Source organism: Falco rusticolus, chromosome 2, assembly GCF_015220075.1.
Source record: "Falco rusticolus isolate bFalRus1 chromosome 2, bFalRus1.pri, whole genome shotgun sequence".
Classification (NCBI taxonomy): Eukaryota; Metazoa; Chordata; class Aves; order Falconiformes; family Falconidae; genus Falco; species Falco rusticolus.
In genome coordinates this window covers 82,507,978-82,524,807 of record NC_051188.1, presented here as the reverse complement: position 1 = coordinate 82,524,807, position 16,830 = coordinate 82,507,978, and the positions used below count along the sequence as shown (strand labels likewise).

General features: G+C 42.2%; 2 protein-coding genes across 3 annotated transcripts in view; one reads left to right on the top strand and one right to left on the bottom strand.

Moving 5' to 3' along the window:
* Positions 1-1,379: 1,379 nt before the first annotated feature.
* On the bottom strand, positions 1,380-5,023 carry LOC119143556 (skin secretory protein xP2-like). Its single transcript, XM_037377931.1, has 3 exons — positions 4,083-5,023; positions 2,831-2,899; positions 1,380-1,930 (listed from the first exon to the last, which is right to left on the bottom strand). Exons 1-3 carry the CDS (start codon positions 5,021-5,023, stop codon positions 1,918-1,920), a joined length of 1,023 nt encoding a protein of 340 aa, XP_037233828.1. The 3' UTR covers positions 1,380-1,917.
* USP9X (ubiquitin specific peptidase 9 X-linked) overlaps positions 4,301-16,830 on the top strand; it is a 106,392-nt gene continuing 93,862 nt past the window's right edge. The window contains exon 1 of one of the 2 annotated variants that reach the window (XM_037376888.1): positions 4,301-4,666. The gene's annotated coding sequence lies outside the window, so the exon portion shown is untranslated. The remainder of the gene's footprint in view (positions 4,667-16,830) is intronic. The other variant, XM_037376889.1, reaches the window with a different exon arrangement.

Below are 16,830 nucleotides of genomic sequence, written 5' to 3'. Positions count from 1 at the left end.
ATTTAATCATCTGTGTAATGTTCTGTGACCACTACGATATAATTACTTTACATTAGGAATGACCATTGTGAAAAATAGGACTTGTTTTCTGAAAGGGATGACATCCTGCAATTCAATAACGTACAAAATGACGTATAGATGCACATCATTACCGCCAAAATACTATCCAAAATATATGCTGCATAAACTAGACTCGGGCAAGTGCAAAGTACTCTTTCCCTTACTGGCACTCACATGCAGACTTTTAAGTCAACAAAAAATTATGTAAACCAAGAGCACTACTCATGTGCTTAAGTGATTCACTGGATTGGGCCCAAAAATAAGGAAAATGTTGCAAGATTGATCCTTGATGTGATCCCTTAGAACAAATCTTAACGTCCAGGCAGTAGGTCCTTCGATTTTCAAGCAGTAATTTATTTTCTTTTTAAAGGAGACTTTCCTTATCTGCTAGGCTGCCTATTTTGTTTTCTGAGAGTTGGTAGATACTTTATAACTCAGTGTCTAAGGGACTGAACTGGGAGGGAAAAAAGGATCTTTCATGGGTCTGTGGTAAAATTCTGCTTGCTTTCTTCTTACTGCTCTTTTATGCAACCCAGTTGCAAAGCTCCATATCCTTACTCTGCATCACCAACATTCTAAGTTTCACTCTTGTCTCTGGAGCAGCATGGCATCAATCGAAGAACTGGGGATAAATGCATCTATTAACACAGAGATTTTTCTAAATTCTGAATTATTCCCTCCCCAGAATGTTTCATTTTTCATTTCTTTTGGTTTAGGCAATGAAAAACATAACCACTTAGTTCAGTTTCCAACCGGTTTCACTTTTTGTTTGATAGGCTGACTGCAATGCGTGAGCTGGGAAGCCTGCAGGGAAAGACTTCCATTCCCCACATTTTCACACTGAATTAAAAATGTTGCAAAAGCATTTCTAATCATACCAACAGTTGTGTACTGAGGGCAATTAACCAGAATGACTACTGAGGAATAAATTGTTCTGCCATAGATCTCTGGGTTAACACTTACTTCAGAACAATTAGTGAGTTTTCTAAGTGCCTACTGACTTCTGTCTTCATACCAGGGATACTCCTTTAATCAGTGATCTATCTCACTCATACCCTTTTGTTTCCATAGTTGCTGCACAAAGATAAACTGGTAACATTTATTTGCAGTATTGGAGGGGGGGGGAGGGAAGCATCAATCTATCCTAAAAGCAAAGCAGCGTTACACAAGATGAGCCAGGGCAATACCCCCAGAGAACTCTGGAAGCCTGAGCAAAGAGGGATGGCCATAGATTTTTGCTTGGGGGGGAACAGGAAGAATTCCCCAGTTAGGAGTCTGGCGTGCAGTTTGCTTGTTCAGTAACCACAAAGTGCCATTGCTGTCCCAATATTGTCTTTTATTTGGTGCCATAAATAGCTGTCTACTTCAGCCCATCGTGACCTTTGATTAGCATGGCTATAAGCAAGTGCTGGTCTGTCAAAGCACTTCACAACATACTTTTAAAACAGGAACAAGGTCAAATATAAAAGTAAGAGAATAAACATGAAGTATCTTTTTCTCCCATACAAGTGCAAAATTCCTCTAATATCTCATTATGCTTCTGCAAACTGTACATAAAGTAGAATCCAAAATCAGAAAAATACCACCAAAGGTCCTGGAAAGCTGAAGAGGAATCAGTTCTTAGTTTGTTCCAAACCTAAGGCTTCAATTGAATTAATCAGAGCTTCTACTCTTTCTCTTGGCTGAAGGAATCCTTCTTCACAAGAGGGAATACTTGCTACAAGTTGTACCAGTATTGTTTCCGTAAGTATTGTTCAGTTTTGGTTGTTGGGTTTTTGGGTTTTTTTGACTTTTATGTGAACTGACAGTCAATTTCTCAGTGGACAATTGCCCACATTATAAAAATCCACTGATGTGTCACTGTTCAGCTCTGCCAAAAAAGCCAAAGCAGTTAGAAGGAACACAGTATTTGTCCTGTCATTAAAACAGTGGTCTACTTAATAATAAAAAGAAATGACCATCATTAAACACACAGTTTATTTTTAAGGATAAGAAGCGTCAGAAAACATACAACTACAACTGAAGTGCTGTTGTGCCTCTCTGAGTCACCATAAACAGTGCAGATCTCAAGGGAGAATACTTAGGCAGGCAAGTAAAGTTCAATGCATTATAGGTGCAGTAATTTTAAATGCTTTGCCAGGAAAACAAACTGGATAAATTGGAAATAGCAGGGAAAGCCCAAAGTAATTCATAAGGGACAAAAGGAAAAAGGAGGCCACAATGACATGCTCAGAGGCATGAAAAATCACTAAAATAAAAGGGCTGCTCTTTCTATGATTGCACATATTTCTAACCTGAGCATGAACAGGCTTACATTTACACAGATTTTCACCATGGGTATGGCTTGTTTTTATTGTTGATGAAGAAAATGCATGTAAACCTATTCTTTCAGTAAATAAACTGTTGCATTTGTACAGTGATGAAGCAGCTGCATCCTTTGTTTTGTTCACTGAGTGGTTAACGCAGACATATACTTCAGATTTCCTTCTCACATGATACAACTAGTGATTAGGAAAAAAAAAAAAAAAAAAGACTAACCCTTAACTTGGTTAAAATAGGAAATAGCAGCAGACATCAGCACTTGGTTTTGAGCTCTAGCTTTTTACAGAAAAACACCCACCCACAGCTCCTGCAATGAGCAAGCAGTATTTTAGTCTTTGTCACTGCATGGTCCAAAAGATAAACATTTTGCACAGGAGTTAAGGCTGTTAGCCCTAGCCTCTTGAGCAAATTCCAACCCATGCAAGCTAAATTCCTCCTGCGTTTTCACCTGGATACTGTACTTTTCACTTCCTGCTCTGAAGTTCTTGAATGATGATGTTGAAACAAGACTTTGACCCTGGAATACAGACAAACAAAATGAAACATTAAGCTCCATTTCAGGTACTCTCTTGATCAAGTTCCCCATGTCTGCCAAACTTCTGTCCTTCCACAAGATGCGCTTTGCCATTTTTCCAGATTTTAAATCCAGGTTTAATGTCTCCCAGATTGCTACATAGAGTACCTACTCAGACTAGGGCTCTACTATGATTCATAGTCACATATGTACGTAAGGAACAAGAGCAATAAAAGACCCAAGTGGCTTTTTAAGTGCCGGTGTCCCCTAAGCAGTCTCCGTTCTGCCGGAGGCAGCGCTGCGGCGAGGCACGAAGCCCTGTCCCTGTGCCCGTCGATGCCAGCTCCCAGGCCCTGCCCAAAGCCCGCTGTCCGCCGGCGGGCCCGAGGCCTACGGGGGGCCGGGGCCCGAGGAACGGCCCGGCCGCAGCAGCGCCGCCCGGTGCAACCGCCGCACGCGCGGCGGGCAACCCCGCCCCTCCCCCTGCTTGCCCAGGGCCCTGCAGACCCCGGGCCCGTCCCGGGCCGCGAGGGCGCCTCTGCCCTCCTCCCCCCGGCTTTGTCCGCCGGGCCTCCCGCACGGCAACCCGAGGGCGGCGCGGCGCCGCTCGCCACCGCTTAAAGGCCGCCGCCGGGCCCAAGGGGACGCGCCAGCGGAGCGACCCCAGCACGCCGCCCCCACCCCCACGGGGCCCAGCGCGGCGGCGGCGGAGCGGAGGGGAGGGCCGGGCCAGGCCGGACCGGACCGGGCCCAGAAGGCAGCGGCCGCGCTGACGTCATTATCCGGGCTCTCCGCGCGGTTCGCCCGGCGGGTCACAATGGAACCCGCTCGAGCCTAACCGACGTGAAACGGCCGCGCGCGCGCACACGCGCCACCATCCCCCTTCCCCCCCCCCCCCAACCTTCCTCGCCGCACATATAGGGGTGGGGGCAGGCGGGCCGCGGCCTTGCCGCTGCGGCGTGAGTGACAGCCCGGGGGGACGGGGGCGGGGAGCGCGTCACGCCGTTCGGGTGGCGGAGCCGCCGCCGCTGCGCGAGGTCGGGGCCTGCGGCGCGGGCCGTGCGCGGAAGGCTCTGCCGAGGCCGCCATCTTGCCCAGGGCCCCGCCAGACGGAGGTGCGCCGCCGCCGCCGCGTCTCGCCTCGCTCCCTCCCCCCTCCCCCGCCCTCCCTTCCCCCCACACGCACAGAGCCGTCAGCGCAGAGCGCTCCAGCCTCCCGGGCCGGCCCCGCCGCTGCCACCTTCCTGCCCGCCTGCCCCCGCGCGCAGCGGCCGTTTCTCCCCAGCCGAGCCCCGGGCCCTGGCTAGAGGCGCGGGGTGCCGCTGCGCCCCCTCCCCCGCGTGCGTCCGGTCCCCGGACGGGGCGGAGCGGAGCGCGCAGGCCCCGGCCAAGCCCCAGCCGGAGCTGAAGCCCAGGGCCGCCGGGCAGGAGCTGGTGACGCAGGAAAAACGCCCCGGCGCTGCCGCCGGCGTCGGAGAGAGCGGAGCGGTCGGAGCCGGGATCTGAAGCGCGGGCAGCAGCGGCAGCTTCATCTTCCCTGTTCCCGTCGCGGTACACGGAGCCCGCCCGGGGCGGGGGGGGGAACCGGGGAAGCGGGGCCGCCCCCTCAGTCAGCCGGCTGCACGCCCGGGATCGCGGGGCCTGGCATGAGACTCTGCCCTGCTGGCTGCCTGGGATGAGGCAGTCCCCGGCCGCGCTCCTTCGGCAGCACCCAGGAGGGCACCGGGCCGTCGCAGCAGCCGCCGCGGGACAAGAGGAAGGCGTGTGGGGGTGAGTGCCGGAGCACCGTGCCCGGGCGGGGCCGGGGGCTGGAGCTGAGGCCGGGGCCGGGACGCGGCGAGGTGAAGCGGCTACGCGGGGGCCGCTGTTTGTGCTGCAGGCGGCCGCCGCCGTGCGGAGCGGAGGGCGGCTGTCCCCGGGGATGGGGCTCCCGGGGTCGGGGTGCGGGACGGCGGGGTGCGGCGGGGAGGAGGGGGCGAGCCGGGCCCCGTGAGGCGGGGAGCGGGGGTGGGGGGTTGGGGATAACGAGCGGCGGGTGGCGGCAGCGCCTCCCTCGCAGCCCCCGGCGTGTGGCCCTGCATCGCTGGTGTTTTGGAGGGCAAGGGAAAATGGCTGACGGCTCCTCATCCTCTCCCCGGCTGCCGGCGGGTGGAAGTGCTCCGCGCCCCTCGGGGGGCTCTGCCAGCCGCCGGGCGGCCCCTCCCGCCGTGCCTCTCCGGTGCCGCCGGGCGAGCAGGGCCCGGTGGCTTCCCACAGGGCTGCACCCAGCTTTGCTTCCCCTGGCTCTCGCTTCCCTTCGCACCGAACGCCATTACTGAGGTGGAGTGATTGGAGCCGTGTAGGCCAGGGCGACGCCTGGAAATAAGGCCCTGCCGAGGCGCTTTTCCTACAGTCTCAATGAAAACCACCAGCACCAGCTCGTTCACGCCCGCTGTAAACATTATTAACACGTAGGCCACTCCTCTAGCCTCGGCTTCCAGCAACCCTTTTTCGATGCACAAAAAACGTTTGTGGCTTTTAACATCTTCTCGCTGTAGTTCACCCACTCACTTCTCCTCGAAGTTATGTCTTAGGGCTTGTCTGTTGCGATTTATTTTAGGCAATATGCAGTGTGACAGGGGTAGTTGTGTATGGTTTGGCCACGATTATTCTTTCTTATTGTCCTCAAGAAGACAGAGGATTTCACCAGCTGGATGGGTTGTTGGGTGGTTGGGTTTTTTTGGTCGGTTGGCAACCACTATGTTAACAATTTGTGCACCATTGTTTGTATACAGAGAGACTGGCCTTTGAAAATTACTTGATTTGCTCTCGTAGGAGCATCCAAAAATGTTGAGATGGTTTTTAAGATGCCATATTTCATTTTCAGCTTGCTCCCTCAGAAGTCCGGTTAAGTATCTTGAAGATGTACAATAACACACAACACAACTGTACAGGAAAAAGATTGTTCTAAATAAATGTTCATGTTCAGAGGACTCCTGGTCTCACTGTAGACATACTGCATCTGTCTCGGCTGTCTTCATGTTGCCTGTACAACTTGATTTATATTCATAGTTCTGCAGTTGTATTCATATCACTGGACTTTTGTATCAGCCCAAAGACCCTCTCAAGTCGCAGGCTTAAAGCTAGCACAAGGCCCATTTGCTGACCTAGTTGCAGAACTGGGGCCTGTATTTTTAAAAAGCTGTTGAATCTAGATATATTAATATGCAGTGTTAAGTATACTAGTGGCAACACTTCTTATGATTGAAAGACTAGGTAATCTGTGTTTTTCAGCAGGCTTCTCAAATGCCTAACAAGTGAATATTGCTATGTTTAGGAAGGGACTGTTGATGGGTGTTTGGAGGATTGACCTTTATCAGTTGTGGAATTGAAATGGTGTCTTTAGTAAGAAAGGTTTAGGGATGACTGAAATCTATAGGCAGCTAACTTTATTGTGCATATTTTAAAGTTTAACTTCAAGAAATTGGTAGAACTCCCCACCATAAATGTTCTTGGTCAGGTAACTTGTAATTTCAGCAAAAATGAAGTCATACATGAGGGTTTGGGGGGGTTGTTGGTTGTTTGCTTGTTTTGTTTATTTTTAATAATGCTTCTGATTCTTTGAGTTGAAGTAATATTTCTTTGTATCAAAAAAGTACGGTTGCTAATACCAAGAATTTTGGGGAAGTATATAAAATACATGTATTGATTATTCTGTTGCCATACCCTGGACAATGGTGATGCTTAATAATAGCCTTGAATGAAAAACACAAACATAATCATAAAGCTGCAGTGGAAGAAACTGAAGTGTTAGCATGTTTTGGGTAGGGGGGAATCTAGCAAAAAACAAATTTAAGGTTGTATCATAGTTAACTTTTTCCTCTCTCTCCAATGTCTTTTGTACTTTTGTTTTGTGTAGTTTTTCTTACTGGTACTTCTTTTAGGTAGCCTCTGTCTTTCCATACTGCTACTTCACGTTTTGCAAAATCTGCCCTTGTGGTGATGCTTCTGTCCATTGAATTGACAGAAAGACTACATCTGGAGGTGGTAATCGATAAGGGTAGTGGTAGCAAAACTGTTTACTCTTCCTGTATCTGTGGAACACTGTCACCCTTACATAAACATTTTGGTTCCCACATTGTGGTGCATTTGCACTCAGAAATAGACCAGTGTGACTGCATTCTGTTATAAATCCATACTTTATGCATTTTATTAATATTCTGGAATTCTTAAAAGTGAGACTCAGGATAAACAAATATAGTGGATTGCTGTCTATTCAACAAAATTAAGCAGACTTAAGACAGTAAAGGTACTAGTAATATCTTTGTTCCGAACAGCCTTACATTTAAGATTGAAATTGGTTTATCCAGTATCAATAGAGCTTTGGGTAGAAATGGAATAGAAATTTGGTTACTTACTAGTTGAAGCAGATAACTTTTAAATGGCTTTTAAGTTACGTTTCTGTCAGGTGTTATTGAAAATAGAATTTTTTCCCATGGAATTTAATGTGTTTGTCCTGCTCCAGTTTAGAAATAAGTTCTGAACTCGTTTCAGGTATTTGAATGGCAGGCACTTTTGTGTTAGGCAGTACTCTTGAGTGTGCGTGTGTATATATTCTACTTTTTTTCTCTCCAGAAATACTGTTTTATATATCCTAAGAGGTCTCAAAACTAGGTATATTTTGAAAACATCCCGAGCAGGATGGCCTCATTTGTGAATTAAATGAACAAAGATGTCCTTTACTGTTTTTCACTTAAAGCATTATTTATTTATTTTTTTAAAAAACAAGCCAAACCCACAAAACCCCAAAAACTATTACACTTATTCTTTTCCTCGTACTCACAAACACTGTTTAATCTAACCAGTAGTCTTGCTTATCCAGCACTTGCAGACCGAGACTGGTGTGAAGTGGTTGTCTGAAGATGTAAGAAACTTTGCTGTGTGTTCTATTCACTTGAAAGTGCATGTGAAGGCTTTTGTGTCCTTCAGCAAATGGTTTCCTGGATGTTAGCATTAGTATTAATTTGAACATGTGGACATGGTTTCTCTTGTACAGGTATTGTAAGTTTTTCTTATAACATGAATGTGTCTCCTTTTGAAACTCTGTAGGTTCATCCACTTTTATTATCCATATCACCGCCCTTGTTTAAAGTAGAGTCCAAAATCTAAAGCTCTACTCGAGGGTATGTTTTAGGAACACAGACAGCTTGTTAAGGTGTATCTCTTGTAGTACCTTGCCTTTGGCAAAGCTAGTGTTGCTGTAGACTTGTCTTATCCACGATGTTTGTGCTATATAAATGTACAACTTCTTTTCCCACCCATAACTGAGCTTTGTTATGCATGTTGTCTTCCTGACACAAACCTAATTAAAAAGTGAGCTATAATGCTATACCGGCCTGTTACCATCAATGTAGAACACTTACTACAATCTTCTATTTTGTTGTGTTTTTCTGAAGAGGTTCTTATTGTACAGTATCCAGTAGTGATGAATGTCAGTTGCTTAGCAGTCTTGCCAAGCAGTTAGTTACATTTAGGAAAAGCAGTTTGGTAAACCTTTGTATTGCAGAAATGCAGTTAAAAGGAACAGTCTTTCCAGAGCAGAGGCAAGGGATGGAAAGAAAGTCTTTCATAAGCATATGCTTGCATACAGTGAGACTTGTAGCTTTCTACCTGGGAAGTTTGAGCTACTTTGGATTAATGTGTTAGAAAAATGCAGTGACATTTTTCATATATTAAATGTAGTGGTGTTCTCTGATTAATATAGGAACATCCTGAAGTTCTCACACTGTTACAATGAATTGCAGTTTCGTAATGAATAGAGATCTTTTAAAAACAGTTATGTTGTATTGGCTGTCTCTGTTACACTTCAGGCTGTAGCATGACTTGAGAATATGGTTAACAGAAGTTCCCTTTGCACTTCATGATAGAACCATGTTTTGACTTGGATCTTCTTGTTTAGGATCTTGAATAAATAGACAGTGGCAGAAAGCCATTCTGTCGTGACTTTGCACCCTCAAAATGTCAGCTACTGCATTTCTGAGACATTACAGTGTCCACTTGAGCCCATTGGTGCTTTGAGCACTTTCTGTAGAACTGGTTTGGTAAAATCATTTAAAATACTGAGTGTTGGTAGGGTTAAAGGAGAGCTGTTAATAACTTCCTACAGTAGAGGAGGAAAGAAAGTAAGATCTTAAAGTAGCCAGGTGTGACTTAGCGTAAAATCTTTTTGCCTTTTTTTTCTTTTTTTTTTCTTAAGGGAGCTTACAAGCACAGCCAGTTTCTTTTGCATTTTCTGTTTTGAGTTTTCTGATACTTGCTTCATTTTTTAAAGAAGCTGTTAGTTACTCCTTTAACTTCAGAGTTGAATTAAATCTGCTTGATTCAAAGGTTTTTGGTTGCCAGCTGTTGACGTGTTCTCAACTAAAAATTAAAGTGCTGGGAATAAAAACTATTTGGCTACATGTATGTTCACAGGCTTGCTTTCCAAAGGAAACATTACTGATGTATGGTTTTTGAAAGTTAATATTAACTGTGAGAATGATTACTTGCTTTTGGTTGACTTCTCTGTTTTAGTACACCTACAAAAGAGTTCCATGGGATGTAGGTTTAAAATCTAGTAGTGTTTTGAATGCTAGTATTTCAGCTTTTTTAATTTACTTGAAATGAAGACTGCTTATAGAAGTAACGGATAGTGATCAGGAACCTTACCATGGGAAACTTTTATTTGTAGCATCCTTGATTTGCTTACAAAACCAGTATGTAACCTTTTTTGTGATTTAGTTTTCCTTACACATGTAACTGCCCACAGAAAAATGTGATTTTTTTTTTTTTCTGGCATATAGGTCTTTGCATGACATCTTGGCAATTCATAATATTTGGTAGTTAGTGTTTAGCCATGAATTCACTCATTGGAGGGGAATTCCACATTGCATCATTCCTTAAAGATGCACATCTGTGAATGGAGAGTTCTCACAGAAGAAAATTTTTTTCTAAATATGTTTTTTTACCCTGAGATTAAAGAGTATGTTGAAGGCAAGACTAAAGGATATGTTGAAGGCAAGACACAAACATGTTACTCTTTAATGTTTGCTCATACTGTCTCCTCTCTGCTCTAAACTGTAGAAGACTTCCGTAGAATTTTCTTTAATGGAAGTGTTGTTCAAATGAGTGCTGCAAAATAATGAAAAGTACATGGAGGAAATTTTGGCACTAACTTTTCATAAAGCTTTCATGCAAAATACCCAAAATTCAAGTAGTAGAAAACTGTCCTTAGAAGAGCATTTGTTTATGACAGGTAACACTTTTGTGTAACAGCTGAATGGCAACACAGAATGACACAAAAACATATGTGATAAATTCCATAGGTGTCAATCCTTAAAAGTCATGTAATTGCTGCTTAACCTTTTCTCTAGATTCAGCAGGACTAGGTGTGGGAAGAGGCAATGGTATAGCTTTGTGTTAGGGTGATCTTACCTGTAGTGCTCTGAAATAATGAAAGAAGAAAAAGAAGAGACAGAGATCTGTTCAGTAAAGAAGAAACAGCAGTTGTGTGTGCCAGGTAGGATTGACAGGCTTTTTTGGTTGGAGGGGAGTGTTCTTGATAGTACTGTGGTGTGGGATAGTGGTGACAGGCCAGTACTGGCTGTGGGTGGAACTTCAGTTTTCTTGTCCGGAAATGAAAATTGACAGTGAGGGGAAGAAAAGTCTCTTATTGTTGTAATACAAGGTGAGAATGAATGATGTTGTCAAAATATACTGGCATCTCAATAAATGAACCTTGCATCTTCTGCCGTTTAATTCTTCTGCTGTCTTAGCAATGAAGTACTTAAGTGTGATTTTGAATGTATCAACAGAACGAGTCCATGATTTTGTAAGTTAAATAAGAAAGGTGGATCTCCCTAGCTTAATTTTTAGGTGAATTTGTTGGTGAAAGATCAAAACTTTGATAAACTGAAAGCTTACATTATTATTTAACCTGTATTTTACATTAGACTTTGTGTATTTCTAAATTAGAAACAAAATGTGAATTGTTTGGTGATTTCTGATGTTTCTTTTTAATGCATTTTCCTCAATCTTTAGCAGTGAGGACTTCCATTATTTCTTTTAAATTGTGACATAAATTCTCTGGAGCTTGAAGGTGAAAATTCCAGTGACTTGTCCTGCAGTTTCAGGCTCCAGTTTTGCACAGCCCTCCGTAATATGCCTTGACCTGTCTTTCAGACAGTGCTTTATTAATCACAATGGGACCTTAAAATCCCGGGTGCTTTTCCTGACTGCTTTTAAGTGTGTGTGTGTGTACGCACACACGCACGCAATAGGACTTACTCTTTTTTTAAGATGATGTACCAGCTTTTCCTAGGCAAGGCAATAATGTCACATTTCTTAAGTGGTTTATAGCTCTCTCACAGTGTCAGAGTTTCTTCATGATAGTTCTGGTAATCAGACAGGAAGATAACCTCCGGATTGCCTGAAAATTCTTACTGTTCTTATTCTTGCAGCACTTCAGACAGGTTGCTGTGGTTGACAGTTTGTAACGTGTCTAGTGAAGATGCAACTTGAAACATGAATTTCTTTTATGGCATTCAAGAAGTCATTAATTTCTTTTCCTTTCCTTCCATGTGTTAGGAGGGGGAAACCAGATAGTTTTCTTTTCTTTTTCTTTTTTTATATTTTCCATAAAATGAAAAGCTTTTAAGTGAAACGAAAAGCTTCATTTTCATCTGTGGCAACTGTTGTGGTAAGGTTAGCATAGCGGTAGTGGGACCTTGCTGTAAGCTAAAGTGTCTTCAGCCTTGGAATAAAAAAACATCCATGTGATCAGTATCAGCCTCTGGTTAGCAGGTGTGTGTGTCCCTGAAGTTTTTTCACTTACCTGCACTGTCCTAAGATTTTTGATCAGATGAAGGAGAGGATTGGGTAGTGCACCCTGACATGAATTTTCCTTTTTGTTTGTATCGCTTTCCTTATAATGGAATGAGTGTGTAGAACAACTCTGGATATGGCGCCTGGAGGCAGCTGGATGAGGATAGTGAATGACCAACATGTTAGTTTAGTTTCATTGCTGGCAGGTAGTAGCCAAAATGAGTTTGATTTGGAGATTTGAATGTACTATGTTGATTGATCCTTCGTTAGTACTTCAGGAGATTCTTTTTCTAAAATTGAAATTGTACTTGATACTTGATGTGCTGTTTGTTTATATGTTTTATATTTCCTTAGGTGTGAGGATCACACAGGAAGATTGGGATGTTGTAAAAGTTGTATACATTATTTAGACCAGCAGCAAGTAACTGACAGTTGAGAGCAGAGTAAAAATCTGTCCTGTGAGAGCTGCTTGATGCTTTTAAGGATGTGCTTATACTATACTACACCTAAAATATGTTTGAGGGGTTTTCAGTGTTGATAAGCCACTGTGGTTCTTCATGGCTCTGAAAAATATGATAAATAATAGTAGTTCACACTTAAAATGAAGACTAACCCATTAATTCTACTTCTGATTATTTGAACAGCAAAATTTTGCTTTAAAAGGAAGTTTATCGTATGTCATATAACTTCTAAACGACAGTTGTCCACTAGAATTCTTTATTCTGTATCTTCAACATAATCAGCTGCTTTAGTGTATTTGACAAACTTAAGTTCTTTTCTCAGAGCTTCTGTGCCAGAAATGATGGGGGGAGGGGGGGAAGCCTTAACAACTGTGTTGATGTTTAAATGTTGAGCTGCAATAGATGTTGCATCTGTAGGAATTAGGAAGACGTTATTTTTGGGGTGTATTTCTGTAGGTGTAAAAAACTTTGCTTCTTTCACCAGCTCTGGAAATCTTTGTTTTCTCTTAAGATACTTATGATTTTTAAGATGCTTTATCTCAATTAAAAAAACGAGGGTTTTTTGTTTAAATTTTTGTGGTTTGTTCCTACTTGCCTGCTTGGTCTGGTGTTCTTGGTCTGCTTTAAAGAAATTCTATGGTGAGACTTTATTGAACTGGTAAAATTAGTGTCTATGCATTAACCCTTTTCTTTTCCTTCCTGCATATATTCTGCTTAATGCATGCTGTGTTTTCTCATGCCATTTTTCCATGAGAATGTTACCTAAGAATTCAGAGTGCCCAATTGTTTCAGTGGATGTCTTCCTTTGGACGACTTTTTCTTCTTTTTTCCTCTCATACTTCCGGGTAGCTAATGCTTCTGGATAACTAATGTTTTCTTTCACCAAAATTGGTGAGGTTAGGTGTATACTTTGGAGAGACTTTCTTGCTGGGAAGGAGACACTTTTTTTCCCAGCAAGAACTTGTCATAGAATACACATCATCAGTTAGAAATTCAGCAAAGAAAAAAACTAAGTGTGAAGTTGATGTTAGAGGTACCTTGGTTTAGCTCAGATGCTTGATAAATGCAAGTGAAAAATTTGTTTTTCCCCAGGTATAGAACATATTTCATCAAGATTTGGGGTTTGTAGTATTTCAGAGCAGATTCCTCATCAGAACTAAAAGCTTGATTTTTAAAGTACTTCCATTCATTTTTCAGTTGTATTATGAGCTGGCTCAGTGAAGTTACTTAAAAATTGTGTGCGGTGAAAAAGTGATGCAAAGAGCCTTGGAAAAAATGCACAAGTCTTGATCTATGTAAGCATTTTGCCATTTAAGGGGGATGTTTTCACTTGAGCCATAGGTAATTTAAGAAGATTCCTCTCAGTTTACATAAAAGTGGAAAATGGGGAAATAGAAGAATGAAACTTGTCATTAAACTAGTGGGTTTTGCCTCCACCTAATTATGAACTCTTTCTCCCATTGGATCCTTGAGTCTGGAAGATGGGTTGAATTGGATTGTCATTCAGCGTTTTATCTATGGAATTTATTCTGCAAATGCATGTGTTACATCACTCTAAATCCCATACTAAGTAGAATTACTACTCTTAATAAACTTGATAAGTGCTTTTCACTTTCAGCCTATATGTTTCCCAAACATTAACGTATTATTTCTCATATCGCTCTGTAAATTAAAAAGCTTGTGTTGTCTTTTGAATTGATGCAGAGAAGGTGTAAACTTCAGAAGTACTTACTCATAACTTTTCAGCAGGTTTTTATTAGATGTTCAGGTGTTACAGACACAGTTTGTGCTGGCATAAGTTGCTGTTGTGCTCCCTTGCTCTTCCTCAGTTTTCCTTTATCTCAGTATCCAGAAAAATGAGAGGAGGGTGAAGAGGTTAATCTGAAAAAATCTGTGATTTCTGCGAGTTTTACATAGCTGCCTCATAACCCGGAGTTTGCCCTTTGACTTCTGCAGTTCTGTTTCTTTTCTTGTAAAACATCATTTAACTGTTCTGCAACGAATAAAGTATGGACAGTTTGACAGTTTTTCTTCCTGCTGCCTCAGTTGCTTACTGTTTACCCAGGGGACTTAATTTGATAGAAATTAACTTTAGTTTGATGGAAATGAAAGTACAGTGGAAACCAGATTATTCGGGAAAATCCCGAATTATGTAGGAGAAAAATGACAAGTTGAGCTTTTGACAAATTTAGAGAGTATGTTCTGTGTCTCTCACAGACACAAAATGTTATTTCTTCTATATTCTTCTATATTCTTCTATATTCAAGAAAATGAAAATTTCTTCTGCAAAATAGTAGTAAGATGTTGACTGTCATAGTGGATACACCTGTTGTACTCAGTTACTTATACTCTGAGTTCCCTTTTTTTGACCTGAATTCCCAGATAATATTTGAATTGTGCAGTCTTATTTACAGTTTCATAGCCCTGACTTTTTTTTGTCAGCAGAACTAAAACTTTTGTCAGCTTCTGTGTTTTACATCATCTGCATTACCTGCTGTAGCTTTGTCACCGATTTATGTACTTGTGGTCAGATTATTCAAAGTGTTACTGCTAAATTAATTTTCCTGACTCATTCTGATCTGTTAAGCATTCCACTGGCTTTATCATAATTTCCAGGGCAAAGACAGTTTTTTGCCTTGACCTTGTTAAACTTCTCGCGCTTAGCCTTATTTGCTCTGACTACTTAATATTTCTTTCATGACTGAACTTGTGCTGTTTGTGAACTGACACTCCTTGCATTTATTATATACTAAACAGCTTTCTCTGTGCATTTTCCTGTGATATCCATATGTTTGAGAAAAAATTTGGTTTTTATTATGATACTTCTGTGTTGTCAAGACTCATCTCTGCTCTAATGTATGTGAACCTCGGTTGTTGTTGTAGCTAAATATGTGCTAACTGATATCCTTATACTGTTTCTTTCCTTTTTCTTCCTCTTCCAGGGTGTATTTCATGATAGATTGCACTGATGCTAAAAGAGTTGGTTCTTTCCATGGTTATGTATTCTTACTATTTCTCCTGCTGTTCTTAGTGTTCGTAGGGCATGTGATGCAGCCAAAAATTGAAAAGTTTTTCATTTCTTTCCCCCAGTTACCTTTCAGCCAGATTGGCAGCTTGATCAGGCTGACTGTGTGGTGATGTGAGGGTTAATACTAGTGGTTAGAAGGTGGTTAGGATGAAAGTGAGCAAGATTGCCCTCCTTGTCTTGTGACAGTGGAGGCTGACCTGGTTTTGAACAGATTGTGAAGCTGTATGTTCAGCCAAGGTTTGTCCACATGTAGAAATACTATTAACTTCGGTTCCAAAATTTATCAGGATATAATACTCCTGCTGGTCAATAAGATTACTGTTTCTCACTGAGATTGCAACAGTGGAAACAGAGAAGATCCCTGTGCACACACTTGTGGTGGCAGAACCATCTTATGAGAGTTCTGGCATTGTCACGTTGTGGTAGCTCAAGCGCTGTCCCTAAAAAGAACAGTTATGACACTCCTGGTCTCTTTTGGCCTGTTGGTGGATTTAGCTGAAAAGTGGTATCTTTATAGTCTGGTTTTGGTGGAAGGAAGGTGTTCTTTAGCAAGGGGATTTATGGGATTTAGCAGTTAACCATTTTCAGTGGAGGGAGATTAGTAGTAATGTGTGCTTTGGCTATTTTCTTTTGTTTGTTTTTTGTGGTGGGTGTTTTTTTAATGACTCTTTGGTTTTCAGACAGAGTTGCAACTGAGCTTTTAAACCCATCCTCAATCCTCAGGATGTGGTAGTAGTTGATTATTATATCCTGCATTTCTCAGTAAAGAAGGTTATGACATGCTTTTTGATAGATTTTATAGATATAGGAATATTAAGTTTCTGGGACAGTGGAGTAACTTTTCTGGTTTTGTGGGCGAGTGGATATAGTGGAAATAATTCTCCTCTTACCCAGTCCTGCTTTGTTCTTAATATACTTTCTAAGGGCTTCCTTACTTGTTCCTATCCAACTTCCTCTACTATTTACCTTTTTTGCATTTGTATCAAACTACAGCCTTTGTTGTGTTGGCAAAAGGAGCATTAAAACAGGAGACTGTTGGGACTTCTTATTTCCCTGAAGAGAGGCCAGGATTTGTAAGGGGAGTTGTTATACAAGTTCTCTGGAGCAGGTAGATCGAATGCTCAAGAAATCACAAAAAAGTCTGCTTAGGCAGATGGCTTGTATGAATTTAGTTGGAATGGAGCACATTTAAGGCAGTCTTAAAAAAAATAGCTTTGAGCTTATAACATCTCTAGTGAGCTTGTGCAAGCTTAATTTTTCAGGTTAAGTATCTTCTGACTGAAATGGTTGTAAGGCAACAGGAAATGGCAAAATACTTGCTTGCAGTTAGCTAGCATGGAACTGTAGAAAAATCTCCAGGCAGATTTAGGCAGTTGGTACATTGAAAACTAATTGGAAGTTTGGCCAAGTTTGTTAAGAAGTTATGAAGAAGCTTACAGAAATGTGAATTTTAATGCAAATACAGAATTTCTTCTGTATTTGAGACATTTTAAATTATGTATGATGATGGTTAGTGTTTGAGTTCCTGTGCTTAGTTTGTGCTTTCTGATTGAACATTACATGAAAAGCAGAGGGTTTTTTTTTTATAAAAGGTGAAATTAAAG

What these genes read in the sequence shown, in the direction of transcription:
- LOC119143556 (XM_037377931.1), bottom strand. Translation starts at nt 5,023, where the DNA reads ATGAGGAGCCGTCAGCCATTTTCCCTTGCCCTCCAAAACACCAGCGAT. An exon ending in CGCTCTGCGCTGACGGCTCT is followed by an intron (nt 2,900 to 4,082) that starts GTGCGTGTGGGG and finishes TCTGTATTCCAG; the next exon opens with GGTCAAAGTCTTGTTTCAAC.